The sequence below is a fragment of the Protomyctophum bolini genome, assembly GCF_963924005.1.
Source record: "Protomyctophum bolini genome assembly, chromosome: 3".
NCBI classification, from domain to species: domain Eukaryota; kingdom Metazoa; phylum Chordata; class Actinopteri; order Myctophiformes; family Myctophidae; genus Protomyctophum; species Protomyctophum bolini.
Genome location: NC_137864.1, coordinates 40052074 through 40076111, shown reverse-complemented (window position 1 = coordinate 40076111; position 24038 = coordinate 40052074). Strand labels below are relative to the sequence as shown.

At 44.5% G+C, this 24038-nt stretch overlaps 1 protein-coding gene across 1 annotated transcript; it reads left to right on the top strand.

The window, feature by feature from the left end:
* The first annotated feature begins 1270 nt into the window (after positions 1 to 1270).
* On the top strand, positions 1271 to 24038 carry tpcn3 (two pore segment channel 3). Its single transcript, XM_080759268.1, has 20 exons — positions 1271 to 1639; positions 4360 to 4442; positions 4731 to 4845; positions 5728 to 5856; positions 6442 to 6561; positions 6813 to 6931; positions 7316 to 7417; positions 7537 to 7663; positions 7872 to 8067; positions 8426 to 8570; positions 8755 to 8940; positions 9692 to 9756; positions 9848 to 9938; positions 10458 to 10527; positions 17671 to 17767; positions 18222 to 18341; positions 19405 to 19495; positions 19992 to 20105; positions 20895 to 21007; positions 23617 to 24038. Exons 1-20 carry the CDS (start codon positions 1430 to 1432, stop codon positions 23733 to 23735), a joined length of 2412 nt encoding a protein of 803 aa, XP_080615394.1. The 5' UTR covers positions 1271 to 1429; the 3' UTR covers positions 23736 to 24038.

The following is a 24038-nucleotide window of genomic DNA, read 5'->3' as shown; positions in this document are numbered from 1 at the left end:
CAAAATGTGGCATTGACCGGGTTAACCCCCCAAACTATAGAGTGTCGCAGTCCCTCCCCCTTTCAGAACAACGAGTGTGTGTGTGCAAACTACTTTTTGGGCGTAGTGATATGGACATAAAAACCATAGTTGAGATGTCTCGTGACTTGTGAGTTGTCCGGACTTTCGGGGTGAGATTTCCGGACAACGAAAAAGAGTGAGTTGTCTGGTTACCTATTAGGATATTTATGGTTACTTTGTAGAATTAGACTATTCTTTATTAAACATTTCTATATAGGAGTATGAGTATAAAATACAATGAATATCCTTCGTATTTCCAGTGGTGTAAAGTAACTAAGTACTTTTACATAAGTACAATTTTGAGGTATTTGCACTCTACTTGAGTAATTCTAATTTCCAGTAGCCTAGGCTTACTTTTACTTCTACTCCACTACATCTCAGAGTACTTCTACTCCACTACATCTCAGAGCCAACATTTGTACTTTTACCCTACTACAATTATTTGAAAACTTGAGTTACTTACTTTGGAGATTTTACAAGCTATGCGTCGCAGTGAGCTTGTAGATCTGCTATTTTCAAAATATTTTGTACACATTCTGAACTTGTGAAATGGGACATTCTGCCCAACGAGTACTTTTACTTTTAGTACTTTAAGTACATTTTTATGCAGATACTTTTGTACTATGTATTAAACATTTCTATAGGATATTATGAGTATAAAATACAATGAGTCCTTTATATTTCATTTACAAGCTCTCTTTACAAATAATGAATAGCCTAACAGATGTAAAATACTGCAGTGAAAGTAACAACTTGCTTTAGATTTACTCAGAGTAATAAAAGTTAACTTTTTTTTTTATACTTTTTTTGCTGACCGTATCCTGTGTCACATGACCACCGGATCCAAAGTCCCGCCAACGTCATGACAGCATTATTGAGACACACACACACCGGAAGTGCCTTCAAAAAAAAAGCTTCGTGGTTCCGAAGGAAATGAACACAACAGAGAATGGACGGTTTTATCAAAAGTTTCATAACATTAAAATGTTATTTTAAAACACATATAAAACATATAAACTGATATAATGTCATTCTGTGATAGGAATAGTGAAGTATTGGTTTTATTTTGATATCCGCTGAAGGAATGTGGTGTGACTTGACGGGAAAAGTTTATTCCATTAAAAAAAACTGTCTCTCCGCCTGTTCTGTCTGCCTGCCTGTCTGTCTCTCTGCCTGTCTGTCGCCACCCACAGAGAAGCAAACTGAACAAACAAATGCAAAACAATCTCAGTCTCTCGCGCGGCTGCACAGACAGAGGATCGATACAAACAAACAATCAATCAATCGATCAACTTGGATTATAGATTTATCTCCTGCATGGATCAATAATAGATGTTTTCTGCTGAGGCTGCAGCATAACTTTATAAAGATGATGAGTGAATCAGATTCTCCAGGACAGATCAATGAGAAGATTACTGATCAGAATGATCAGAAACCTCCTGATGAGAGTGTCGATGATCAGAAACCTCCTGATCAGAGTATCGATGATCAGAAACCTTCCGGAGGTGATCGATCATTATCCTGTGAGAAGATCTGCTCTGTAGTGTCTAATGGAGGAAACAGCGCCGCAAGCACAGAGGTACAGATAACTACAATATATTTAATAACTCTAATATTACATGATCTGTGTGTCTAATATAGGAATAACTCTATAAATATTACATCTGTGTGTCTAATGGAGGAATAACTATATAAATATGACATCTGTGTGTCTAAGGGAGGATTAACTCTATATAGATATTACATCTGTGTGTCTAATGGAGGAATAACTCTAAATGATCTGTGTCTATTGGAGGAACTCTGCAAGCACAGAGGTATATTGTTTATTGTTTATTGTTTATAAGGATCCCCATTAGCTTTTGCCTTGACAAAAGCTATAGTCTTCCTGGGGTCCGACACAGACAAACATTTAACATAGGCAATACTTACAATTGTTTACAAACACTAACTCAAAATAAAACATAGTAAAATAAAATATAAAATAAGAAAATAAAAAACATAGGAGAAATAAAAAACAAAGAAAAACATAGCAAAAAAATCACTTTCAACACATTATACACATTTTAATTATTATTTCCCCAGGGTTACTGCAGTATGATTTACATAAGGTGTTCTTTTAACTTGATTTGAAAGATTATACACTTTGGTAGTGCATTCCAACCTATTACTGCTCTATAGATAATAGAAGATTTAAGAATATTTGTTCTTGGTTTAGGTGCCACCAAAACACCCAAACTGGCTTGTCTAGTCATATGGTTATGTTCGTCTCTTACATGTGCTACCTGTTCAAATAAATACTGTGGGTTTTTTTATACATTAACTCTCAGAGTTACTAACTCTAGTTGTCTGTCTGCCGTTATTAACTTTATTATTTTGGTAAACAGGATGTTGTCACTGATGGATGAATTGAACAAGGTGGACCCTCTTGTAAACAAGTGTAATGCTTTATGGTGTCGTCCACTCACAGTTAAAGGACCACTTCACCACTTTTCTATCTATCTTCATATAATAGGTCCTCACTAATAATCATGAAAGAACAGCGCAATTTATTTTCTACTCGGTCTGTGTCTCATAGGAGGGCTGTGGGCAGTTCAGAAACCGTCCTCCAGTGACATCATCGATGGGGAATACAAGCTAATAAAAACTGCAGGCTTTCTAGTCCTGAAAAGTTGCAATGTGTGCAATGGAAGCCATCGTTCTCTCGATAGTTTTTGTAAAAAATATCTTGTTAAAAACAAATCTGTCTAATGATGATGGACTGTTTCTAAACTGCCCACAGCCCTCCTATATGAGACACTGTCTGAGAAGGAAAAAATCGTGCCATTTTATCATGATTATTAGTGACAAGTGAAGTGGTCCTTTAACAGTCTTTTATTGAGTTGTGCTTGAAATATACTGTAATTCTGCAAACTGTTTATAAATATTTCAATCAATCAATCAATGGACATGTGGGATGCACCTGTGTGTCACAGTGTGGTCCGGGGACCCCCAGGGGTCCTTGAGGGTGTTGCAGGCAGGCAGGCTGGCAGGCAGGCTGGCAGGCAGGCTGGCTGGCTGGCTGTATTAATAACGGTTCATTAGAATAATGCTTGTAGCTCTACCTTATGACCACTAGATGGAGCCATTGTCCTTCCAGCACATTATATGTATGTAGAATTCACTGGAATGGACTTTATGCTGCTTTATAAACATGTATACTATTTACTATGATATACTTTATAAACATGTATATACTATGATATACTTTATAAACATGTACTATGATATACTATGGACCCAAATGGACTCTAACGGGTCCATTTGGTTCCATTTGTATAGGTCACAGATTTCAGCGTAACATGAGGAATGGGGCGGGGCTTGTTGTGATGATGTCAGTCAAATTAAATGTTTCTTAATAACATTAAGAAACATTTAATATGACACACACAATAATATTATTATTATTGTGTAACTCAAAGTGCCGAACCTGCATAAACATTATAGTCAGACCAGTGTGTGTCCAGTGGAAACCTCGTATGAATCTGATCTCAGGTCAGAAAGGGTTAATCAGACCAGTGTGTGTCCAGTGGAAACCTCATATGAATCTGATCTCAGGTCAGAATGGGTTAAGAATCGTCCTCAGGTCCACTATCAGGTCTAAATGCGTAACTCTAACCTAGATGTAAAAACAGAAGTTCTTCATTCAGACATGCTTTAGTTTAAATGGAAGAAAAACAACACAGAACAGCATGTTGTAATGATCATGATGAGGGCGCCTGCTCACCCTTTCTGTTGAAAACAATTCATTCTATATCTAATTATTTTAGTGACATAACCATTATAGATTTGCATTGTTATTATTATAATACTATATATTGTTATTTATAAATTATATATATATATATATATATATATATATATATATATATATTTTTTTTTTTTATATATTTTTTAACCCACGATTTTGTAACCCATTTTTCACCCCTGTGTCAATCATCTAATGTGATCCTGGGCTCTACACACCCTCCGCCAACCTAGTCCCCATATATGGGGGACAAGGGGAGAGCAACGGACTTGAACTCATGCTTCCTTCATGCCTGAGTGTCCAAATTGCTCCTTTACACCTGACAGGGGGGAGTTTCCCTGGTTGGACGTAGCGCTTGGAAGGAACACGTTATTCCAACCAGTTCCTTTCCCCTCCATCAGGCGCCCCGGCTGGCCAGGGGCCAATATATCAATATATTTTCAGGATATGGATCTTTTAGGATCTTAACATAATATATTAGCATAATATTAACATATATTAACATATATTTTCAGGATATGGATCTGGCAGCGGTCTATGTCTCAGACGCTCAGTACAACAGAAACATCTTCTTTGATACTTCACCTGAATCTGTGAGGTGCGTACGTGTACGTGTGCGTGTGTGTGTGTGTGTGTGTGTGTGTGTGTGTGTGTGTGTGTGTGTGTGTGTGTGTGTGTGCGCGTGTGCGTGTGCATGTGCATGTACAATAATTTGTTTCTCCAGCCGTCTACCCGCCTGCAAGATCAATGTAGTAATTAGCCTGTCCATGTAATTACGTGCCAATGCACGACTAATTTAAATCTATGGTTTCTACGTTGTTGGCGGATAATGTATTTATCAATGCACACTGTGTGCGTGCGTGCGTGCGTGCGTGCGTGCGTGCAGGTTGTACATCTGGTACAACCATTGGCTCCTGCAGGTTCTGCTGTATTCTTTCATCCTATTGGATCTCTCCCTGGCTCTGTTTGAAGACCCCGCCCTCATCCCCCTGCCTATGTGGGTAAGGACTCATCCTTCTATCCTATAGCACCTAGATCCTAGCTCCTAGCCCCTAGCTCCTAACCCCTAACTCCTAACTCCTAGCCCCTAACTCCTAGCCCCTAGCTCCTAACTCCTAGCCCCTAGCCGCTAACTCCTAGCCCCTAGCCGCTAACTCCTAGCCCCTAGCTCCTAACCCCTAGCCCCTAACTCCTAGCCCCTAGCTCCTAACTCCAAGCCCCCAACTCCTAGCCCCTAGCCCCTAACTCCTAGCCCCTAGCTCCTAACTCCAAGCCCCCAACTCCTAGCCCCTAGCTGCTAACTCCTAACCCCTAACCCCTAACTCCTAGCCCCTAACTCCTAACTCCTAACTCCTAGCTCCTAGCCCCTATCCCCTAACTCCTAGCCCCTAACTCCTAGCCCCTAACTCCTAGCCCCTAGCCCCTAACTCCTAGCTCCTAACTCCTAGCCCCTACCTCCTAGCCCCTAACTCCTAGCCCCTACCTCCTAGCCCCTACCTCCTAGCCCCTAACTCCTAGCCCCTACCTCCTAGCCCCTACCTCCTAGCCCCTAACTCCTAGCCCCTAACTCCTAGCCCCTAACTCCTAGCTCCTAACTCCTAACTCATAGCCCCTAACTCCTAGCCCCCAACTCCTAACTACTAGCCCTAACTCCTAACTCCTAGCACCTAACTCCTAGCCCCTAACTCCTAACTCCTAGCCCCTAACTCCTAACCCCTAACCCCTAACTCCTAGCCCCTAACTCCTAACCCCTTACCTCCTAACTCCTAGCCCCTAACTCCTAACTCTTGTGGCTGTGTGTGTGTGTGTGTGTGTGTGTGTGTGTGTCTGTGTGCACGTGTGTGTGTGCGTGTGTGTGTGTGTGTGTGTGTGTGTGTGTGCAGGTCACCATGCTCATAGAGTGTGTGTGTGTAGCGGTCTTCTCCCTCCGTTTGGGTCACTATGCCAAGGTGGTCCATCGAGACAAGTTCTGGAAGGACCCCAAAAACATCTTCTTCATCGTCATCATCACGGTAGGGGGCAGGGCTTCATCCTCATCATCACGGTAGGGGGCGGGGCTTCATCCTCATGATCACGGTAGGGGGCGGGGCTTTTCATGTGTTCATATTACTTTCATGTTTTGGGTTATCAGAGGAAGTTAAAGGTGTTTAGGTTGTTATCAGAGGAAGTTAAAGGTGAGGTAATTCTTCATTTGCTGCTTTCTTTCATTTGAACGATTTTAGCTATTTCTGACAGGGGGGGGGGCGGGGCATTCGGACATGTGGCTAAATATGTTTTTCTTCTTTTTATTTAAACAAAGTTTTACGGCCATTCCTTTATTATTATCGCCGCCCATGCATATTGCTTTCCGACATTAGGTCATGTCGCAGCCAAGTCTATGGACTTTTTATGTTTGTTCAGAGCCTAACTATTTTATTATTGGCCCAGCCAACCTGGGGAGAGCCTAGGGATCACTGCGTTGACTCCTATTGGTTCCCTGATCTGAGCGCCGCCCCCCTCCAGGCTCCGCCCCCTCTGCCCCTCCCCTCTCTCTCTCTCTCTCTCTCTCTCTCTCTCTCTCTCTCTGTAATGTAAAGTGAATGTCTCTCTCCCTCTAGCTCACCCTAGTGGACATGGTGATCTATGCAGGCTTGCAGACGTCTGGACACCCCGGAGCGGTTCGCTGGTCCAGGGTGCTACGGCCGCTCCTATTGGTCAATGTCACCGAGGGGCGCCAGGTACGGATGCTCCTATTGGTCAATGTCACCGAGGGGCGACAGTTACGTCCGCTGCTATTGGTCAATGGCACAGATTTCATTCACGGATGAATGTAATGCACAATATATGTAAATATGTATATCGATGAATTGTGCGTTCGTGCGTGCGTGTGCGTGTGCGTGTGCGTGTGTGTGTGTGTGTGTGTGTGTGTGTGTGTGTGTGTGTGTGTGTGTGTGTGTGTGTGTGTGTGTGTGTGTTTGTGTGCGTACAGCTCCGCAGGGCCTTCCGCTCCATCCGTAATGCTCTTCCTCAGATGGCCACCGTCTTCCTCCTCTTCATCTTCAGTGTTCTCATCTTCTCCCTGATGGCTCTGAAGCTGTTTGGAAAGAGGTACCGGTCAATCAACCTGTCAGTCTGTCAGTCAACCTGTCAGTCTGTCAGTCAACCTGTCAGTCTGTCAGTCTGTCAGTCAACCTGTCAGTCTGTCAGTCAACCTTCAAAAAGTATTTCTTTAAAGCCTCGGACAAACGCAAAAGCCCAGTTGACACATCATGACAATAAACATGTTTTTGGGATGAGCAAATATTTAGAAAGAAGAAAGAAGCAAATCAGCTGATTTGACAATGTGAGCTTCGAATGGAATGTATATTTTTCGAGAAATACATCTAGCAGCCAATAAGTTTCTTTCTGTCTGTCTGTCTGTCTGTCTGTCTGTCTGTCTGTCTGTCTGTCTGTCTGTCTGTCTGTCTGTCTGTCTGCCTGCCTGCCTGCCAGAGGTCTCACCACCGTAGATGGAAGTCCATATTTCACCAACTATCTGAACATTGCGTTTCAACTCTATGTGCTGGTGACCACCGCCAACAGCCCTGACGTCATGTATGTATCTGTCTGTCTGTCTGTCTGTCTGTCTGTCTGTCTGTCTGTCTGTCTGTCTGTCTGTCTGTCTGTCTGTCTGTCTGTCAGGATGGTACAGTAACATGGTTTCTCCTCTCCAGGATGCCAGCGTACAACCACAGCTCTTTCTTCGCCGTGTTCTTCATCCTCTACATCCTCATCAACACCTACATCTTCATGTCCATCTTCCTGGCGGTGGTTTACAACAACTACAAGAAATACCTCAAGGTGTCTGTCTGTCTGTCTGTCTGTCTGTCTGTCTGTCTGTCTGTCTGTAGAGGGATTCCTTTAGAGGTAACAAAAGTAAACTTTAATTTCAACTAGAAATGCACTCTGTTAGGGTTAGGGCTAACTCTAACAGAGTGCATTTCTAGTTGAAACTAGTCGAGAAAAGGTTAATAATAATAGTAAGGACAGTACCGTCTCTGGCCACCAGGAGGAGGTACGGCAGCTGGTCAGGGCCAAAAGACACAAGATGGTCCGAGCGTTCGCCGTGCTCCAGGAAGGGGCGGTGCCGGGCGTCAGCCACGCCTCCTGGAACCAGCTGGTTTGTCGTGTCCAGCCGGACATTAGCTCCGCCCACCGTCAGCTGCTGTGGAGCGTCTCAGACCCTGAGCGCACCGGGCGCACAGGTGCGTCTAAACCCCACCCCCCCTCTGTCTAAACCCCGCCACCACTGTCTAAACCCCACCCCCCTCTGTCTAAACCCCGCCTCCAATGTCTAAACCCCAACCCCCTCTGTCTAAACCCCGCCACCACTGTCTAAACCCCACCCCCCTCTGTCTAAACCCCGCCTCCAATGTCTAAACCCCAACCCCCTCTGTCTAAACCCCGCCTCCACTGTCTAAACCCTGCCTCCTCTCTCTCTCTTTCTCTCTCTGTCTCTCTCTCTTTCTCTCTCTGTCTCTCTCTCTTTCTCTCTCTCTCTCTCTCTCTCCCTCTCTCTCTCTCTCTCTCTCCAATGTAAAGTGAATGTCTCTCTCTCTCTAGGTAAGCTAGCGTTCGTAGCGTTAGCAGACCTGCTAAACATCCAGGTGATTACCATGAAGTCTAGGCCACACCCCCTCCACACCCGATGCCCCGCCCTTTACGAGGCGACGCCCAGCCGGCTGCTCCGTCGAATCGTCCGCCACAGGTATGAGCCAATCAGCTTAGACCTAGACCGGTGAGAGCCAATCAGCTTAGACCTAGACCGGTGAGAGCCAATCAGCTTTGACCTAGTCATGTGAGTCAATCGTCGTAGTAAATGTAATACCTATGAACAAATGTAATTCTTAACGTGTGTGTGTGTGTGTGTGTGTGTGTGTGTGTGTGTGCAGGGGGTTTGCGATCCTCTATGATGTCATCATATTGATAAACGCTGTGTTTATCGGATTGGACGAGGAGAATCCCGTGGTGGGCGTGTCCGAATGGGTCTTCCTGTCTCTCTACCTTCTGGAGATCGTCCTCAAACTGTACACGTTTGAACCGCGAGCCTTCTACGCCCGACACAACTTCTGGAACTGGTAATATTACTGTTTCTATTATGTAGGGAGAAGAGTCTAGGACGCGTGGAGTGTTGTCCAGGGTGTTTTAGAGAAGGGAGAAGAGTCTGGGACGCGTGGAGCGTTGTCCAGGGTGTTTTAGAGAAGGGCGAAGGGTCTGGGACGTGTGGAGCGTTTTCCAGGGTGTTTCAGAGAAGGGAGAAGAGTCTGGGACGTGTGGAGCGTTGTCCAGGGTGTTTCAGAGAAGGAAGAAGAGTCTGGGATGCGTGGAGCGTTGTCCAGGGTGTTTTAGAGAAGGGAGAGGAGTCTGGGACGTGTGGGGCGTTGTCCAGGGTGTTTTAGAGAAGGGAGAAGAGTCTGGGACGTGTGGAGCGTTGTCCAGGGTGTTTTAGAGAAGGGGGAAGAGTCTGGGACGTGTGGAGCGTTGTCCAGGGTGTTTTAGAGAAGGGAGAAGAGTCTGGGACGTGTGGAGCGTTGTCCATGGGGTTTTAGAGAAGGGAGAGGAGTCTGGGACGTGTGGAGCGTTGTCCAGGGTGTTTTAGAGAAGGGAGAAGAGTCTGGGACGTGTGGAGCGTTGTCCAGGGTGTTTTAGGGAAGGGAGAAGAGTCTGGGACGTGTGGAGCGTTGTCCAGGGTGTTTTAGAGAAGGGAGAAGAGTCTAGGATGCGTGGAGCGTTGTCCAGGGTGTTTTAGGGGTTTATCTGTCTCTATCTGTACCTGTCTCACCTCTCTGTACCTGTCTCACCTCTCTGTACCTGTCTCACCTCTGACAGGTTCGACACCCTCATCGTGGTCTCAGCCCTCATCGCTACCACAGTAAATGCAGCCATGAAACACGGTGAGAATAATAATAATAATTAATATTATTACTGTCTCTCAGCAGGTGGAGGTTACTAACCTGTCTGTCTCTCTGCCTGTCTGTCTCTCAGCAGGTGGAGGTTACTCAGAAAGAGAGATTCTGGACATAATCTTCATCCTCAGAGTTCTGCGTCTGGTCAGAGTGGTGGACAATGTGAAGAGGTTAGAATACTACCACTCTATTATTTCATTATAGATAGCAACTTTTCTTGCTATCTATGAACATATTCATTTCCATCCACCAGCTGTATGAAACCAGGAAGTGACGCCCACACTCTGAACCATAACGATATAAAAGCAGGAAGTGACGCTCTAAACGATAACGATATAAAACCAGGAAGTGACGCCCACACTATGAACCATAACGATATAAAACCCATAGAGTATTAAAAGGATAGAGATTGATCTGGCGAGAAGCTCCGCCCCCTCCGCTATTCATGTCAGTGGAAGTTGCTCAGTGGCGTTTTGAAGCACCCGGAAGGACCGTCTACTTCCGCGTTTTTTCGCCGATTCAGCATTTGGGCACCAAATGTTGGTGCCCGCACTCTAAACCATAATGATATAAACCAGGAAGTGACGCCCACACTTGTTTCATTGAGTGAATGGTTGTGATTGGTTATGATGTATGTGTGTCCCTATTGGTTCAGGGTGATTATGTGACCTCTCTGTGTGTTCTGATAGGTTCAGGATGATCATCAACACTCTGATAAAGATTGGTCCCACCATCCTGACGTTTGGACAACTCATCCTGGTAATAATACTAATTAATAATAGTACTACTAATAGTACTACTAATATATGACACCATGAGTACTGTCTTATAATACACTGAGTACTGTCTTACACTTATAATACACTAGTACTGTCTTATATTACACTGAGTACTGTCTTATAATACACTGAGTACTGTCTTACACTAATAATAGCCTACACTCATTCTGGTCTGAGTTCTGTCTTACACGTATAGCCTACTTGTCACGACTATGGTCGTGTGTGGTTATGATTAATTATGAGTGTTATGATTTATGAGTGTTATGATTTATGAGTGTTATTTTGGATTATAAATATATATATGTTTATTGCTAATAGTATATATATATTTATATGGTGGTATATTGTTATAGTATATATATATGTATGTGGATTATCTTAGGCCTAGATGTCTTCTAATATATATATATATCTATATCTGTGCAGCAGTTGTTATGAACCTGTATTAGACTAACTCTCCTCCCATGCAGAGTATACTAATGGGCTTTCAGACAGACTGATTGTCATCAGCTGTGTGTCTGGGGTAACCCTGTTGGCCATGACCATGGAGGTCTGATCAACCTCCCTGATTGGCTGACGGTCACGTGAGCGAGCTAGCGGCCGCGGCTCTCTCACTACATAGCCCATTCATGCCCAGCCCAGCGCTGGGGGAACACTTCCAAGGTCTTTCCCCCATCCGCCGTACTGCTACATGTCGCCAACTGTTTTGTTTGTTCCTTTATTTGTGAAGTTGAACCTTCTGTTAGACCAGTTATCTCCCTTCGGAAAGGAATAACTTTAGTTTTGTTTTGGATTCCGTTTATTTGTTCATGTGAGTTAAAAGAGCCATTTATTTTGTAAACTTGTTGATTCTTATAATTTATTCATATGCTTTTGAATAAATGATTGTATTAGGCCTTGGTTTCCGTTTCTCCTATCTATATTACATTACCTTTTACCCCTAGACATATGGTTTTGTAACATATTTGGGAGCCCGTCCGTTTCAAAAAACAAATTAAGGATTCAGTTGTTCAGTTGGTTATGTTTTTTGTTTTGCTAGTATTGCTTTTGGTGGTAGACGGATTGGGGAGTATTAATGGTGAGTATGTTGCTCGCACCAGTTTGAGTAGCAGATTTTGTTGCGGTGGTATGGCCTCTGATGACCAGGGTGCTAGTACGGATGTCCTGTCGCTTGAGGAGCTACAACAGTGCTCATATTGGGAATTGTACAGTATTGCCAAACAATTTAACGTTCCTTTACCGCACGGTACCAAAAAGAAAGAGGCGATTTTCGCAGCTGTCTCACGGCAGTTGCTTTCACAGGGAGTCATTACGATGCTGTCAGATGAGAGTGAGGGGGGAGACGTATCACTCATTGTCGCAGAACCGAGTTCTAGTGGGGCCAATCAGTCTGACACTACGGGTGTGTTAGAGCAGGGCGAGGATCCCGCGGGGGACCCGTCTGCTCAGGCCCCACATGATTACCCACGGGGCACTGGGGGGAGTCCTCAGGACATAGGGGGGGTTCTGCGCCTCCGGGAGCTTGAGCTGGAAATAGCACTAACAACGCTGAAGAGCGAGGAGTGCAAACTACAGCATCAGAGACATGAGCTCGACATGGCACGCCTGCGAGGCCAGACCTACCCCGACGAGGCGTCCGCAGGGGCGTCCGCCTCCCAGCAGCGACACGGGTCACCCCCAGGTTCCAGAGGAGTGGCAGCGTTCGACATAAGCAAACAAATCGCATTGGTACCTGCGTTCAAGGAGGGTGAGTTGGATAACTACTTTTGTGCTTTTGAACGAATTGCTGGTGCTGTTAAGTGGCCCAGGGAATTCTGGAGTTTGCTACTCCAATGTAAGTTGACAGGTAGAGCACAGGATATCTGTAGCGCACTCACGGTGGATGAGAGCCTATGTTATGATGTCGTAAAGGCGGCTATCCTTAGCGGTTTCGAAATGGTGCCTGAACATTATAGGCAAAAATATAGGGCCGCTCAAAAATCCTCTACTCAAACGTTTGTGGAATTTGGCCGTGAAAAAGCCACATTGTTTAGGAAATGGTGCAACGCGAGCAACGTACACACTTTTGAGCAGCTTACTGAGCTGATAGTGATGGAAGATTTCAAATCATGTATCCCAGATCGTATTGTTGTCTATCTTGAGGAACAAAAGATTAACTCAATTGCTAAAGCCTCTGTGAGGGCCGATGAATATGATCTGACGCACCGGTCGGGTGTTTCTCCGGTGCGTAGCGGGGAGGGTCTGTTCAACATGCAGAAAAAACAGCACAAATTGTCACAACCGAAAAGTCCACCGAGGGGCGCAAGTGCAGCGCCTGACAATCGTGCTTGCTTTTACTGTCATGAAATGGGCCATTTGGTTTCTCGCTGCCCTAAAGTACAACATAAGCAGCAGAAAGAGAATGGAAATGGAAATGTGTATTCAAAAAAACCAAAGGGTGTGGGGTTTGTGCATACTATTCCTCGGTCTGCTTCCGAGACAGCTATGGCTGTCCGGGCGGAGGTAGAGGAGTGTTTTGATCCCTTTATTTTGCATGGCTCAGTCTCTCTGTCTGATAAGGAGAATGAGCGCGTTCCTATCACCATTTTGCGTGATACAGGCGCCTCACAGTCCCTTATTTTACAGAGTGTACTGCCATTTGCGGAGAATACCTTTTGTGGTTCCGATGCATTGGTTTTGGGCGTGGAAATGATATCCTCTCGCGCTCCATTGCATATGATCCACCTACGCTCTCCACTTGTTTCTGGTCTTGTGCAGATCGGGTTACGTGAAAGTTTACCCATTGAAGGTGTGGGGATGATTCTTGGCAACGACATAGCTGGGGAAAAAGTGTTTGCGTCGCTAGAAGTGGTTGAAAAGCCTGTGGCTAACGTAGCTATGCCTGCGCTGGGAGCCCCACCCACTGTGTTTCCGGGTTGTGCTGTGACTCGCGCACAATCGAAAAAGTTTGATGACGAGGCTACGTTGTGTGACACTTTCTTGTGTGCCGAGCGACCAGTGGGTGATGCCCCACAGACACCGCGTAAGCGGGCTAGGAAAAGCTTGCTGGCTACTAAAAGTGATTTTGGGTTTGATATCGATAGGGAAACATTTGCGCATGCGCAGAAGCACGATCGCTCTCTCTCTGTGTGCTGGGAGGCAGTTACCAAAGTGGGTGATGCTGCTGGGCCGAGTGCATATAGGGTAGAGGATGGCCTCCTTGTGCGTAAATGGTTTCCAGCGGCTATCGGTGACTTGAAATGGAATGTGGTGCGTCAGGTTGTGGTACCTCAGGGTTTCCGTTCCCAGATTCTCAGTCTGGCTCACGACAACATTTCTGGCCACCTGGGCATTCGTAAAACTTATGACCGCATCCTACGCTATTTTTTCTGGCCGGGTTTGAATGCGTCTGTTACTGACTTCTGCCGCACTTGTCATGTGTGTCAGATGACGGGGAAGCCAAACCAGACTATTCCGCCCGCGCCGTTGAAACCGATCCCTGCTGTGGGTGAACCATTTGAGCACATCATGATTGACTGTGTCGGTCCATTACCGACCACAAAATCTGGTCACAAATACCTTCTTACTGTAATGTGTAGTGCAACGCGCTACCCAGAAGCGTTCCCATTACGCACACTAAAAGTGAGACCAGTTATTAAAGCGCTTTCTAGCTTTTTCTCTACTTTTGGTTTTTGCCGGTATCTTCAAAGTGACCAGGGCTCAAATTTCATGTCAAAATTATTTGCTCAAGTTGCTTCCACCCTTGGCATAGAACACAGACACTCTAGCGCTTATCATCCTGAGTCCCAGGGCGCGCTTGAGCGGTTTCACCAGACGTTGAAAGCGATGATGAAGAAATACTGTCACGAAACTGGTAAAGCCTGGGACGAGGGCTTGCCTTATCTTATGCTGGCAGTAAGAGAGAGCGTACAGGAGTCGCTGGGGTTTAGCCCAGCGGAGCTGGTGTTTGGCCATACGGTGCGCGGGCCGTTGCGTGCGTTTCGAGAGGGCTTATTAGCCAACGCAAACTCGCCGGTGACTAATGTATTGGATTTTGTTGCGGGGTTTCGCGAGCGATTGCACAAGGCCAGACAGATGGCTAGCGGCTTTCTGAGTAAAGCTCAAGGTAAAATGAAGGCATGGTTTGACAGGAAGGCTGTGCATAGAGTGTTTGCTGTGGGTCAGAGGGTGTTGGTGCTGCTCCCACTGCAAAGCTCAGCCTTCCAGGCCAAATTCAGTGGTCCTTATGTGATTGACAAAAAAATAAGTGAAACGGATTATGTGATTTTGACGCCCGATCGTCGCAAAAAGACAAGGGTTTGTCATGTGAATATGCTCAAGCCGTATCTGGCTCGCACCGAGTCAGATACTCCTGTTATTCCCGCAGTTGTCGCCTCACTTTCTGCAGCAGCGCCGTCACTTTATTCCCCTGAGAGTGATGGGCTGCGTGTAAAAGGTTCGTCTGGGTCACGTCTACAGAACTCTGAAATATTGAATGATTTACCGGGGTATTTAAAACATTTGGGTCCCCAGGCGCAAGCAGACATTATTGATTTGATGGAAAATAATGTGAATCTGTTTTCAGATAACCCATCATGCACATCAGCCCTTTCTCATGATGTAATTGTACAGAAGGATTGCCCTCCTATTAAGCAACATGCCTATCGGGTTAATCCAACCAAGCGTGCTTTACTACGAGAAGAGGTTGACTACTTGTTAGAGAACGGGCTGGCTGTTCATAGCAGCAGTGCGTGGTCTAGCCCCTGCTTGCTGGTGCCTAAGGCTGACGGGAGCCAGCGGTTTTGTACAGATTTTCGTAAGGTTAACAATATAACGCAGGCTGACAGTTATCCGCTCCCGAGGATGTTGGATTGCGTGGATCGGGTGGGGTCTGCTAAATTTGTAACTAAATTGGATTTGCTAAAGGGTTATTGGCAAGTGGCTTTGACACCCCGTGCATCAGAGATCAGTGCATTCGTGACACCAGACGGTTTATACCAATATACAGTGATGCCATTTTGGCTTAAGAAATGCACCAGCGACATTTCAAAGATTAATGAATAATGTACTAAGAGGCGTGGACAATACAGAGACTTATTTGGACGATGTTGTGGCATATAATGATACTTGGCTTGAGCATATACACACTTTGAGACAGATTTTTCAGCGGTTAGGAGAGGCTAACCTGACATTAAATTTGTCAAAATGTGAATTTGGTTGTGCGACCGTAACGTATCTTGGGAAGCAGGTTGGTCAGGGCCAGGTACGTGCTATTAATGCAAAAATCCAGGCTATTCTAGAATATCCTGTGCCGAGGACTAGGCGTGAGCTCCGCCGGTTTTTGGGCATGGCAGGTTACTACCGGGGGTTTTGCAAAAATTTTGCTGCCGTCACTGCGCCGCTGACTACGCTGACTAGCGTCAAAAGAGTATTTATCTGGTCGCCTGCCTGTCAGTTAGCGTTCGAATCCTGCAAGGCTCTCCTCTGCAGCACTCCAGTCCTGGCTGCGCCCGACTTCACCAAACCGTTCAAGCTGGAGGTGGATGCCAGCGCCTGTGGCGCCGGTGCTGTCCTGCTCCAGGAGGATCTTCAGGATATCGATCATCCCATCTGTTACTATTCAAAGAAATTTAATTCAGCGCAGGGTAACTATAGTACCGTTGAGAAGGAAGCTCTCGCCCTGTTACTTGCATTACAATTTTTCGAGGTATATGTTGGCTCAAGCCCGTTGCCTATTGTTGTCTATACTGACCATAATCCCCTTGTGTTCCTAAGGCAAATGCAAAATTCAAATCAAAGACTGATGAGATGGTCCTTGATGCTACAGGACTTTGAAGTGGAAATTCGCCACAAGAAGGGGACGGACAATGTCCTTGCGGATGCCCTTTCCCGGGTTTAAGGTGCTCTCTTCTTTGAGAAGAAGTTATTTGGGGATATAACTTCTTTTCGGGAAGGGGGGTGTCACGACTATGGTCGTGTGTGGTTATGATTAATTATGAGTGTTATGATTTATGAGTGTTATGATTTATGAGTGTTATTTTGGATTATAAATATATATATGTTTATTGCTAATAGTATATATATATTTATATGGTGGTATATTGTTATAGTATATATATATGTATGTGGATTATCTTAGGCCTAGATGTCTTCTAATATATATATATATCTATATCTGTGCAGCAGTTGTTATGAACCTGTATTAGACTAACTCTCCTCCCATGCAGAGTATACTAATGGGCTTTCAGACAGACTGATTGTCATCAGCTGTGTGTCTGGGGTAACCCTGTTGGCCATGACCATGGAGGTCTGATCAACCTCCCTGATTGGCTGACGGTCACGTGAGCGAGCTAGCGGCCGCGGCTCTCTCACTACATAGCCCATTCATGCCCAGCCCAGCGCTGGGGAACACTTCCAAGGTCTTTCCCCCATCCGCCGTACTGCTACATGTCGCCAACTGTTTTGTTTGTTCCTTTATTTGTGAAGTTGAACCTTCTGTTAGACCAGTTATCTCCCTTCGGAAAGGAATAACTTTAGTTTTGTTTTGGATTCCGTTTATTTGTTCATGTGAGTTAAAAGAGCCATTTATTTTGTAAACTTGTTGATTCTTATAATTTATTCATATGCTTTTGAATAAATGATTGTATTAGGCCTTGGTTTCCGTTTCTCCTATCTATATTACATTACCTTTTACCCCTAGACATATGGTTTTGTAACACTACTACACGTATACAAGGATTAATGTGTGGCTAGGTGGTCGTTGTTGATGAATTTAGGGTGATTTATTTATCAACAACGACCACCTAGCCATGCTTTATCCCACTTATTACATGGCTACGTGATACACACATTAACAAAACAAAGTATGTCCTTCCTTTGATGTTTCCAAGATGGACACGCAGAGGCAACAGTCGCTTCGGAAACAGGGAAGTGTGTCGATCAAATGGAATAAATGTCCGGTTTCTGCATCGACTGTTTCTCTCGCTTCAAACGTTTTCAAAAACATTCTTGAGAGCAACGTTTAGCTGTAAATTATGTTGTGAGTTTACATGGCTGTCATTAAATCTCTCTCTCTCTCTTCTCTCTCTCTCTCTCTCTCTCTCTCTGTGTTCTGTGTTGTTGTCATTCCCCTCCGCTCCACCAGGTGGTGTACTACATATTCTCCATGGTGGGAATGGAGATGTTTAAAGGGAAGGTTCGCTACGTGGCGGACTCCAGCGATCCCACAGCGTCGTACTGCGGTAACGTCTCTGCGAATTGAAACTCTGCAGACGTTATCAACCATTCAAGGGATTGTGACAACAGTTGAACGGGACCCGTTCCACTTACTAGTTTATGTTCACTTCCTGTAGTCTGGAAATGTGGCCTTTCAAAATAAATACTCAACCGGGAATAATGCTGGCGTGAATTAGATCATGATTTCTCAATAAATGCTAGCGGGTTAAGTGTTAATGATAAGGTATTAAAGTTATATTTATTTATACATATATTTATATATTTTAGTTAACGTTCTTCTGGAAGGTTAATGTTAGTAATAAGATAAGGTATTTAATGTATATATTAAGGTATTTATTTATACATATATGTATATATATTTTAGGTAACGTTCTCCTGGAAGGTTAATGTTAGTAATAAGATACGGTATTTAATGTATATATTAAGGTATCTACTTATACATATATGTATATATTTTAGGTAACGTTCTCCTGGAAGGATCCTCGTTCGCCAAACTGAAATACTGCAAGAACAACTTCAACAACGTTGTCGCCTCATTCATCCTGCTGCTGGAGCTCACCGTGGTCAACCAATGGCATGATATCCTTTAATATGGTCGACCAATGGAAGGAGAGGCTTTAATATGGTCAACCAATGGATAGCCTTTAACCGAGGTTGCGGCAGGTACAAATATACTCATACCCCCCCCCCCCAGCTATGGGACGTTATCTGCCAGCTACGTACATGTTCGTAACCAAACCATTAACCAGTATTAAAAGGATAGAGACTGAACTGGCGCGAAGCTCCGCCCCCTCCGCTATTCATGTCAGTGGCATTTTGAAGCACCCGGAAGGCTGCCGGAAGTACCTACTATTTCCGCATTTTTTCTCTGATTCAGCATTTGGACACCAAATTTTCAAGTCAAGAAGTGCGGAAGTGCAGCTGGGCTTTAACATTGAGCGCTCGGTTGCACGGTGTTTCCTCGTCAAGAATCCACGGGTCCGCCTGCAGTCCTTCCTCTTACCACTAGGGCCCAGCGCTTCAACATTGGAGTGCCTAGCTGGCCCCTTGAACCAAACCAAAGAATAAGATTCCTTTACAGGATCTCCTCACTGGTCAACAAAAAAAAAGACCTTAACAGGAGCCCTCGTACAAGGTTTCTATGACTATGCATGGTACCACAGCACCTCAAAGGCCCTTAAAACAAGGCTCCAGGACTTCCCAAAACAAATGGTCAGGCTTCTACTTGGCCTCACCCCCCCGAACCCACCTCACCCCTAGGGGCGCACTTTGACAGACAGGTTGACGGACCAGAAATCGACCTATCACTGGCTTGCTAGGGTTTCTGGGAAACTGAGGCCCAATGCGTTGCCTACGGCCGCATGCCGGCCACTTCCTGCTCGGTCTGTTCAAGGTGTATGTTTGGCGTAAACCCCCCCCCCCCCCCGACTCACACACTAATCATGGGACTGTTTTCAGGTGGATTCTAATGAAATGTGACGCGGTGATTCTTCAAAGGTAAACACAGGCAGCGGGAGTTATTATAATGTTTTATAATTCTGTGTTAATGGGCGTGTCCTGTGCTGTGATTGGTTGTTTGTGTCCTCAATGGGCGTGTCCTGGGCTGTAATTGGTTGTTTGTGTCCTTAATGGGCGTGGTTACTGCTGACCAGCGGCTTCACAGCTGTAACTCATCCAGCGGCGGTGCTCTTCTTCATCCTGTTCCACATCATCGTCGTCATCATCATCATCAAGTATGACATCACCACAACACCTATGTCATCATCACAACACATATGACATCACCACAACACCTATGTCATCATCACACCACCTATGTCATCACACAACACCTATGTCATCATCACACCACCTATGACATCACCACAACACCTATGTCATCACACAACACCTATGACATCATCACACAATACCTATGACATCATCACAACACCCGACATCATCACAACACATGTGACATCACCAGCAACACCTATGACATCATCCATAATAACTATGACATAATCAACAAGACCTTACTTATACAAGAAATATAATTTATACATATTTACCGTATATTTATACATATATTTATTATATTTCAGTATCTTCATGGCCTTCGTGTTAGAATTGTTCTATATATATTTAAACACATATTTCTATATATTTATTATTATATTTCAGTATCTTCACAGCCTTCGTGTTAGAAGTGTTATATATATATTTAAACATATATTTATTATATTTCAGTATCTTCACAGCCTTCGTGTTAGAAGTGTTCTTCGTTGAATACACTCATGGGAAGAGTGACCTTCAGACGACCCTGGAGAAAAAAATAGAAGATTTGCAACTGGGAGTGGATCAGTACGTACGCACGCACGCACGTGAAGCCTGGCCTCAAAATTAAAAGAAAATCTTCTAAATCCTCAGATTTAAAAAAGAAATAGCTCAATAGCTAAATTATAACAATGTTTAAAACACCAAAAGGGGTTCCCGCCCAAAATGTAGCGGGGGGGGGGGGGGTATTTCTATCTCTGGGACCCCCAATTTATGTTTAAATGTTAATTTATCTCAGAGAGTGTACCCAACTATCATATAGCTGGGGACCCCCTGGGGGTCCTCTGACCTCACTTTGGGACCCACTGGTCTAATGCTCCTCCATACAGAAGATAGGAGGTTGATTTACATGTATTTACATATATTCTTCCAGGGAGCAGCTAGAAGGTTTATTTACATATATTCTTCCAGGGAGCAGCTAGAAGGTTTATTTACATATATTTACATACATTCTTCCACGGAGCAGCCAGAAGGTTATTTACATATATTCACATATATTTACATACATTCTTCCAGGGAGCAGCTAGAAGGTTCATTTACATATATTCACATATATTTACATACATTCTTCCAGGGAGCAGCTAGAAGGTTCATTTACATATATTCACATATATTTACATACATTCTTCCAGGGAGCAGCTAGAAGGTTTATTTACATATATTCACATATATTTACATACATTCTTCCAGGGAGCAGCTAGAAGGTTATTTACATATATTCACATATATATATACATATATTCTTCCAGGGAGAAGTTAGAAGGTTATTTACATATATTCACATATATTTAAATATATTTACATATATTCTTCCAGGGAGAAGTTAGAAGGAACTCTGGTGGATTCCATGGAAACAGAGACGGACGTCGTCGTCGACGAATCAGAATCTACCAATAAATCCTCTCTACGCTTCAAGATCGCTTCACAACGTAAGATGATAATAATATTCCTCTACAGAGAAAACAACAAGATATGTTGACAAAGACACATCATACATTTGGAAACATATTTGTATTCAAATCAATATAGTATAGTATTCAGTTAATTTCGTATTATTTTAAAAGTAGGCTAACTACAGTTGAACTTCAATGGACTTCTATGGGCTGGCCTGCAGTACCCCGGAAGTACACCAGAAGTGGGGATGCTGTCTCATTTGGGGGCCTTTGTAGTCCCTGTGTGTCTCTATAGACAAATTCTAATACCGCAACTTTCACACTCGCTCACTCTCCTCGCGTCTTCCACTCGCTCCTCGACTCCGCCCCCAGCGAGGAGGAGAGGAGGAGAGGATTCGATGCGAGGACAGAGTGGTGGTCCAATTTTCCTCTAGAATCGGAATGTACTACGCTGTCATTTCAAAGCGACGGCAGATTCCGCGATCACTAATGACGTGTATCAATTCAATTCAATTCCCAAGGGCTTTATTGGCATGGAAAAACATACGTTTACATTGCCAAAGCAAAAGTGGTGGAACAATACAGTGTCACACAGCTGGATCACTGGAACTCCGAACAGAGCCGTACAGTCTACAGAATAGACAATTCATCATTTTGTGCATGTAACCGAGGCCAATGTGTATGTTATGTGTGGTTATGTGCAAGGCAAGGCTATTTATTCCTGAAATAGTGAATAAGCGCCAGGATGCGCACACTTATAAATCACCTCCTCCGACAGTCAGTCCCTCCTACGACGGTCTTTGCAAATAACGGACACTATAACAGGAATTAGGTATAGTCTCTCTGACTTACATATTCAGTTCAGTCCACATATAAATAGATACATTTTTGTCACCGTCATTCATAGCAGTCTGTGTATTCAGGCATGCACAGAGATAAATTAACTATAGCTTTTGAGGTGACCTGATGTACACTCGCTCTATGCGGTCTATGAGGAGACAACATACCCCACCGAGCTGCACCTGATGTACACTCGCTCTATGAGGAGACAACATACCCCACCGAGCTGCACCTGATGTACACTCGCTCTATGAGGAGACAACATACCCCACCGAGCTGCACCTGATGTACACTCGCTCTATGAGGAGACAACACACCCCACCGAGCTGCACCTGATGTACACTCGCTCTATGAGGAGACAACATACCCCACCGAGCTGCACCTGATGTACACTCGCTCTATGCGGTCTCGGAGAGCCCACTCGGCTCCTCCACTCGACTCCACTCGCCTCCTCGATGGAGCACTTTAACAATTGGAACGTTAACCATTTCTGGGTCACGCTGGAATGACCCCGAGTGACCGAGTGGGAGTGAGCGAGTGGCCGAGATTTTGGGTATTAGAAAATTTGGCTTATAGGATAGTACTGATGCAGTCCTTCCAGGCTATAGGATAGTACTGATGCAGTCCTTCCAGGCTATAGGATAGTTCTGATGCAGTGTATTGGTCTTTCCAGGCTATAGGATAGTACTGATGCAGTGTATTGGTCTTTCCAGGCAATAGGATAGTACTGATGTAGTGTATTGGTCCTTCCAGGCTATAGGATAGTACTGATGCCGTCCTTCCAGGCTATAGGATAGTACTGATGTAGTGTATTGGTCCTTCCAGGCTATAGGATAGTACTGATGCAGTGTATTGGTCCTTCCAGGCTATAGGATAGTACTGATGCAGTGTATTGGTCCTTCCAGGCTATAGGATAGTACTGATGTAGTGTATTGGTCTTTCCAGGCTATAGGATAGTACTGATGCAGTCCTTCCAGGCTATAGGATAGTACTGATGTAGTGTATTGGTCCTTCCAGGCTATAGGATAGTACTGATGCAGTGTATTGGTCCTTCCAGGCTATAGGATAGTACTGATGCCGTCCTTCCAGGCTATAGGATAGTACTGATGTAGTGTATTGGTCTTTCCAGGCTATAGGATAGTACTGATGTAGTGTATTGGTCTTTCCAGGCTATAGGATGGTACTGATGCAGTCCTTCCAGGCTATAGGATAGTACTGATGCAGTGTATTGGTCCTTCCAGGCTATAGGATAGTACAGATGCAGAGTATTGGTCCCTCCAGGCTATAGGATAGTACTGATGCAGAGTATTGGTTGGTCCCTCCAGGCTATAGGACAGTACTGATGCAGAGTATTGGTTGGTCCCTCCAGGCTATAGGACAGTACTGATGCAGTGTATTGGTTGGTCCCTCCAGGCTATAGGACAGTACTGATGCAGTGTATTGGTTGGTCCCTCCAGGCTATAGGACAGTACTGATGCAGAGTATTGGTTGGTCCCTCCAGGCTATAGGACAGTACTGATGCAGAGTATTGGTTGGTCCCTCCAGGCTATAGGACAGTACTGATGCAGAATATTGGTTGGTCCCTCCAGGCTATAGGATAGTACTGATGCAGTGTATTGGTTGGTCCCTCCAGGCTATAGGACAGTACTGATGCAGAGTATTGGTTGGTCCCTCCAGGCTATAGGACAGTACTGATGCAGAGTATTGGTTGGTCCCTCCAGGCTATAGGATAGTACAGATGCAGAGTATTGGTCCCTCCAGGCTATAGGATAGTACTGATGCAGTGTATTGGTTGGTCCCTCCAGGCTATAGGACGGTAGACGCTCTACTCCAGAGGATGTTTGAAGCTGACCTCAGACCAGACGACTTTGACCTTGAAGAGTCGACCTTGAACTTCTCCAACCCGGTCTTCAGCTCCCTATAGAGCCGTGTGTGTGTGTGTGTGTGTGTGTGTGTGTGTGTGTGTGTGTGTGTGTGTGTGTGTGTGTGTGTGCGCGTGCGTGTGCGCGCACATATGAATCAACACTACAGTAACATTCCATATTTTATAATTGCACTTCAACCTGCAGATTAAATGTACCGTTGATTTATACAATATTAACATAATCTGATTATTATTTGTACAATAATTATGATCATAATCTGATGTATTTGTACTGTCAGATGAACATATATTTTCTACAGGTTTATATGAAGGGAAATGCACAGCTGAATAAAAGTGCAGCAT

What these genes read in the sequence shown, in the direction of transcription:
- tpcn3 (XM_080759268.1), top strand. Translation starts at nt 1,430, where the DNA reads ATGATGAGTGAATCAGATTCTCCAGGACAGATCAATGAGAAGATTACT. An exon ending in TCATCCCCCTGCCTATGTGG is followed by an intron (nt 4,846 to 5,727) that starts GTAAGGACTCAT and finishes GTGTGTGTGCAG; the next exon opens with GTCACCATGCTCATAGAGTG. An exon ending in TTGCAACTGGGAGTGGATCA is followed by an intron (nt 20,106 to 20,894) that starts GTACGTACGCAC and finishes ATATTCTTCCAG; the next exon opens with GGAGAAGTTAGAAGGAACTC.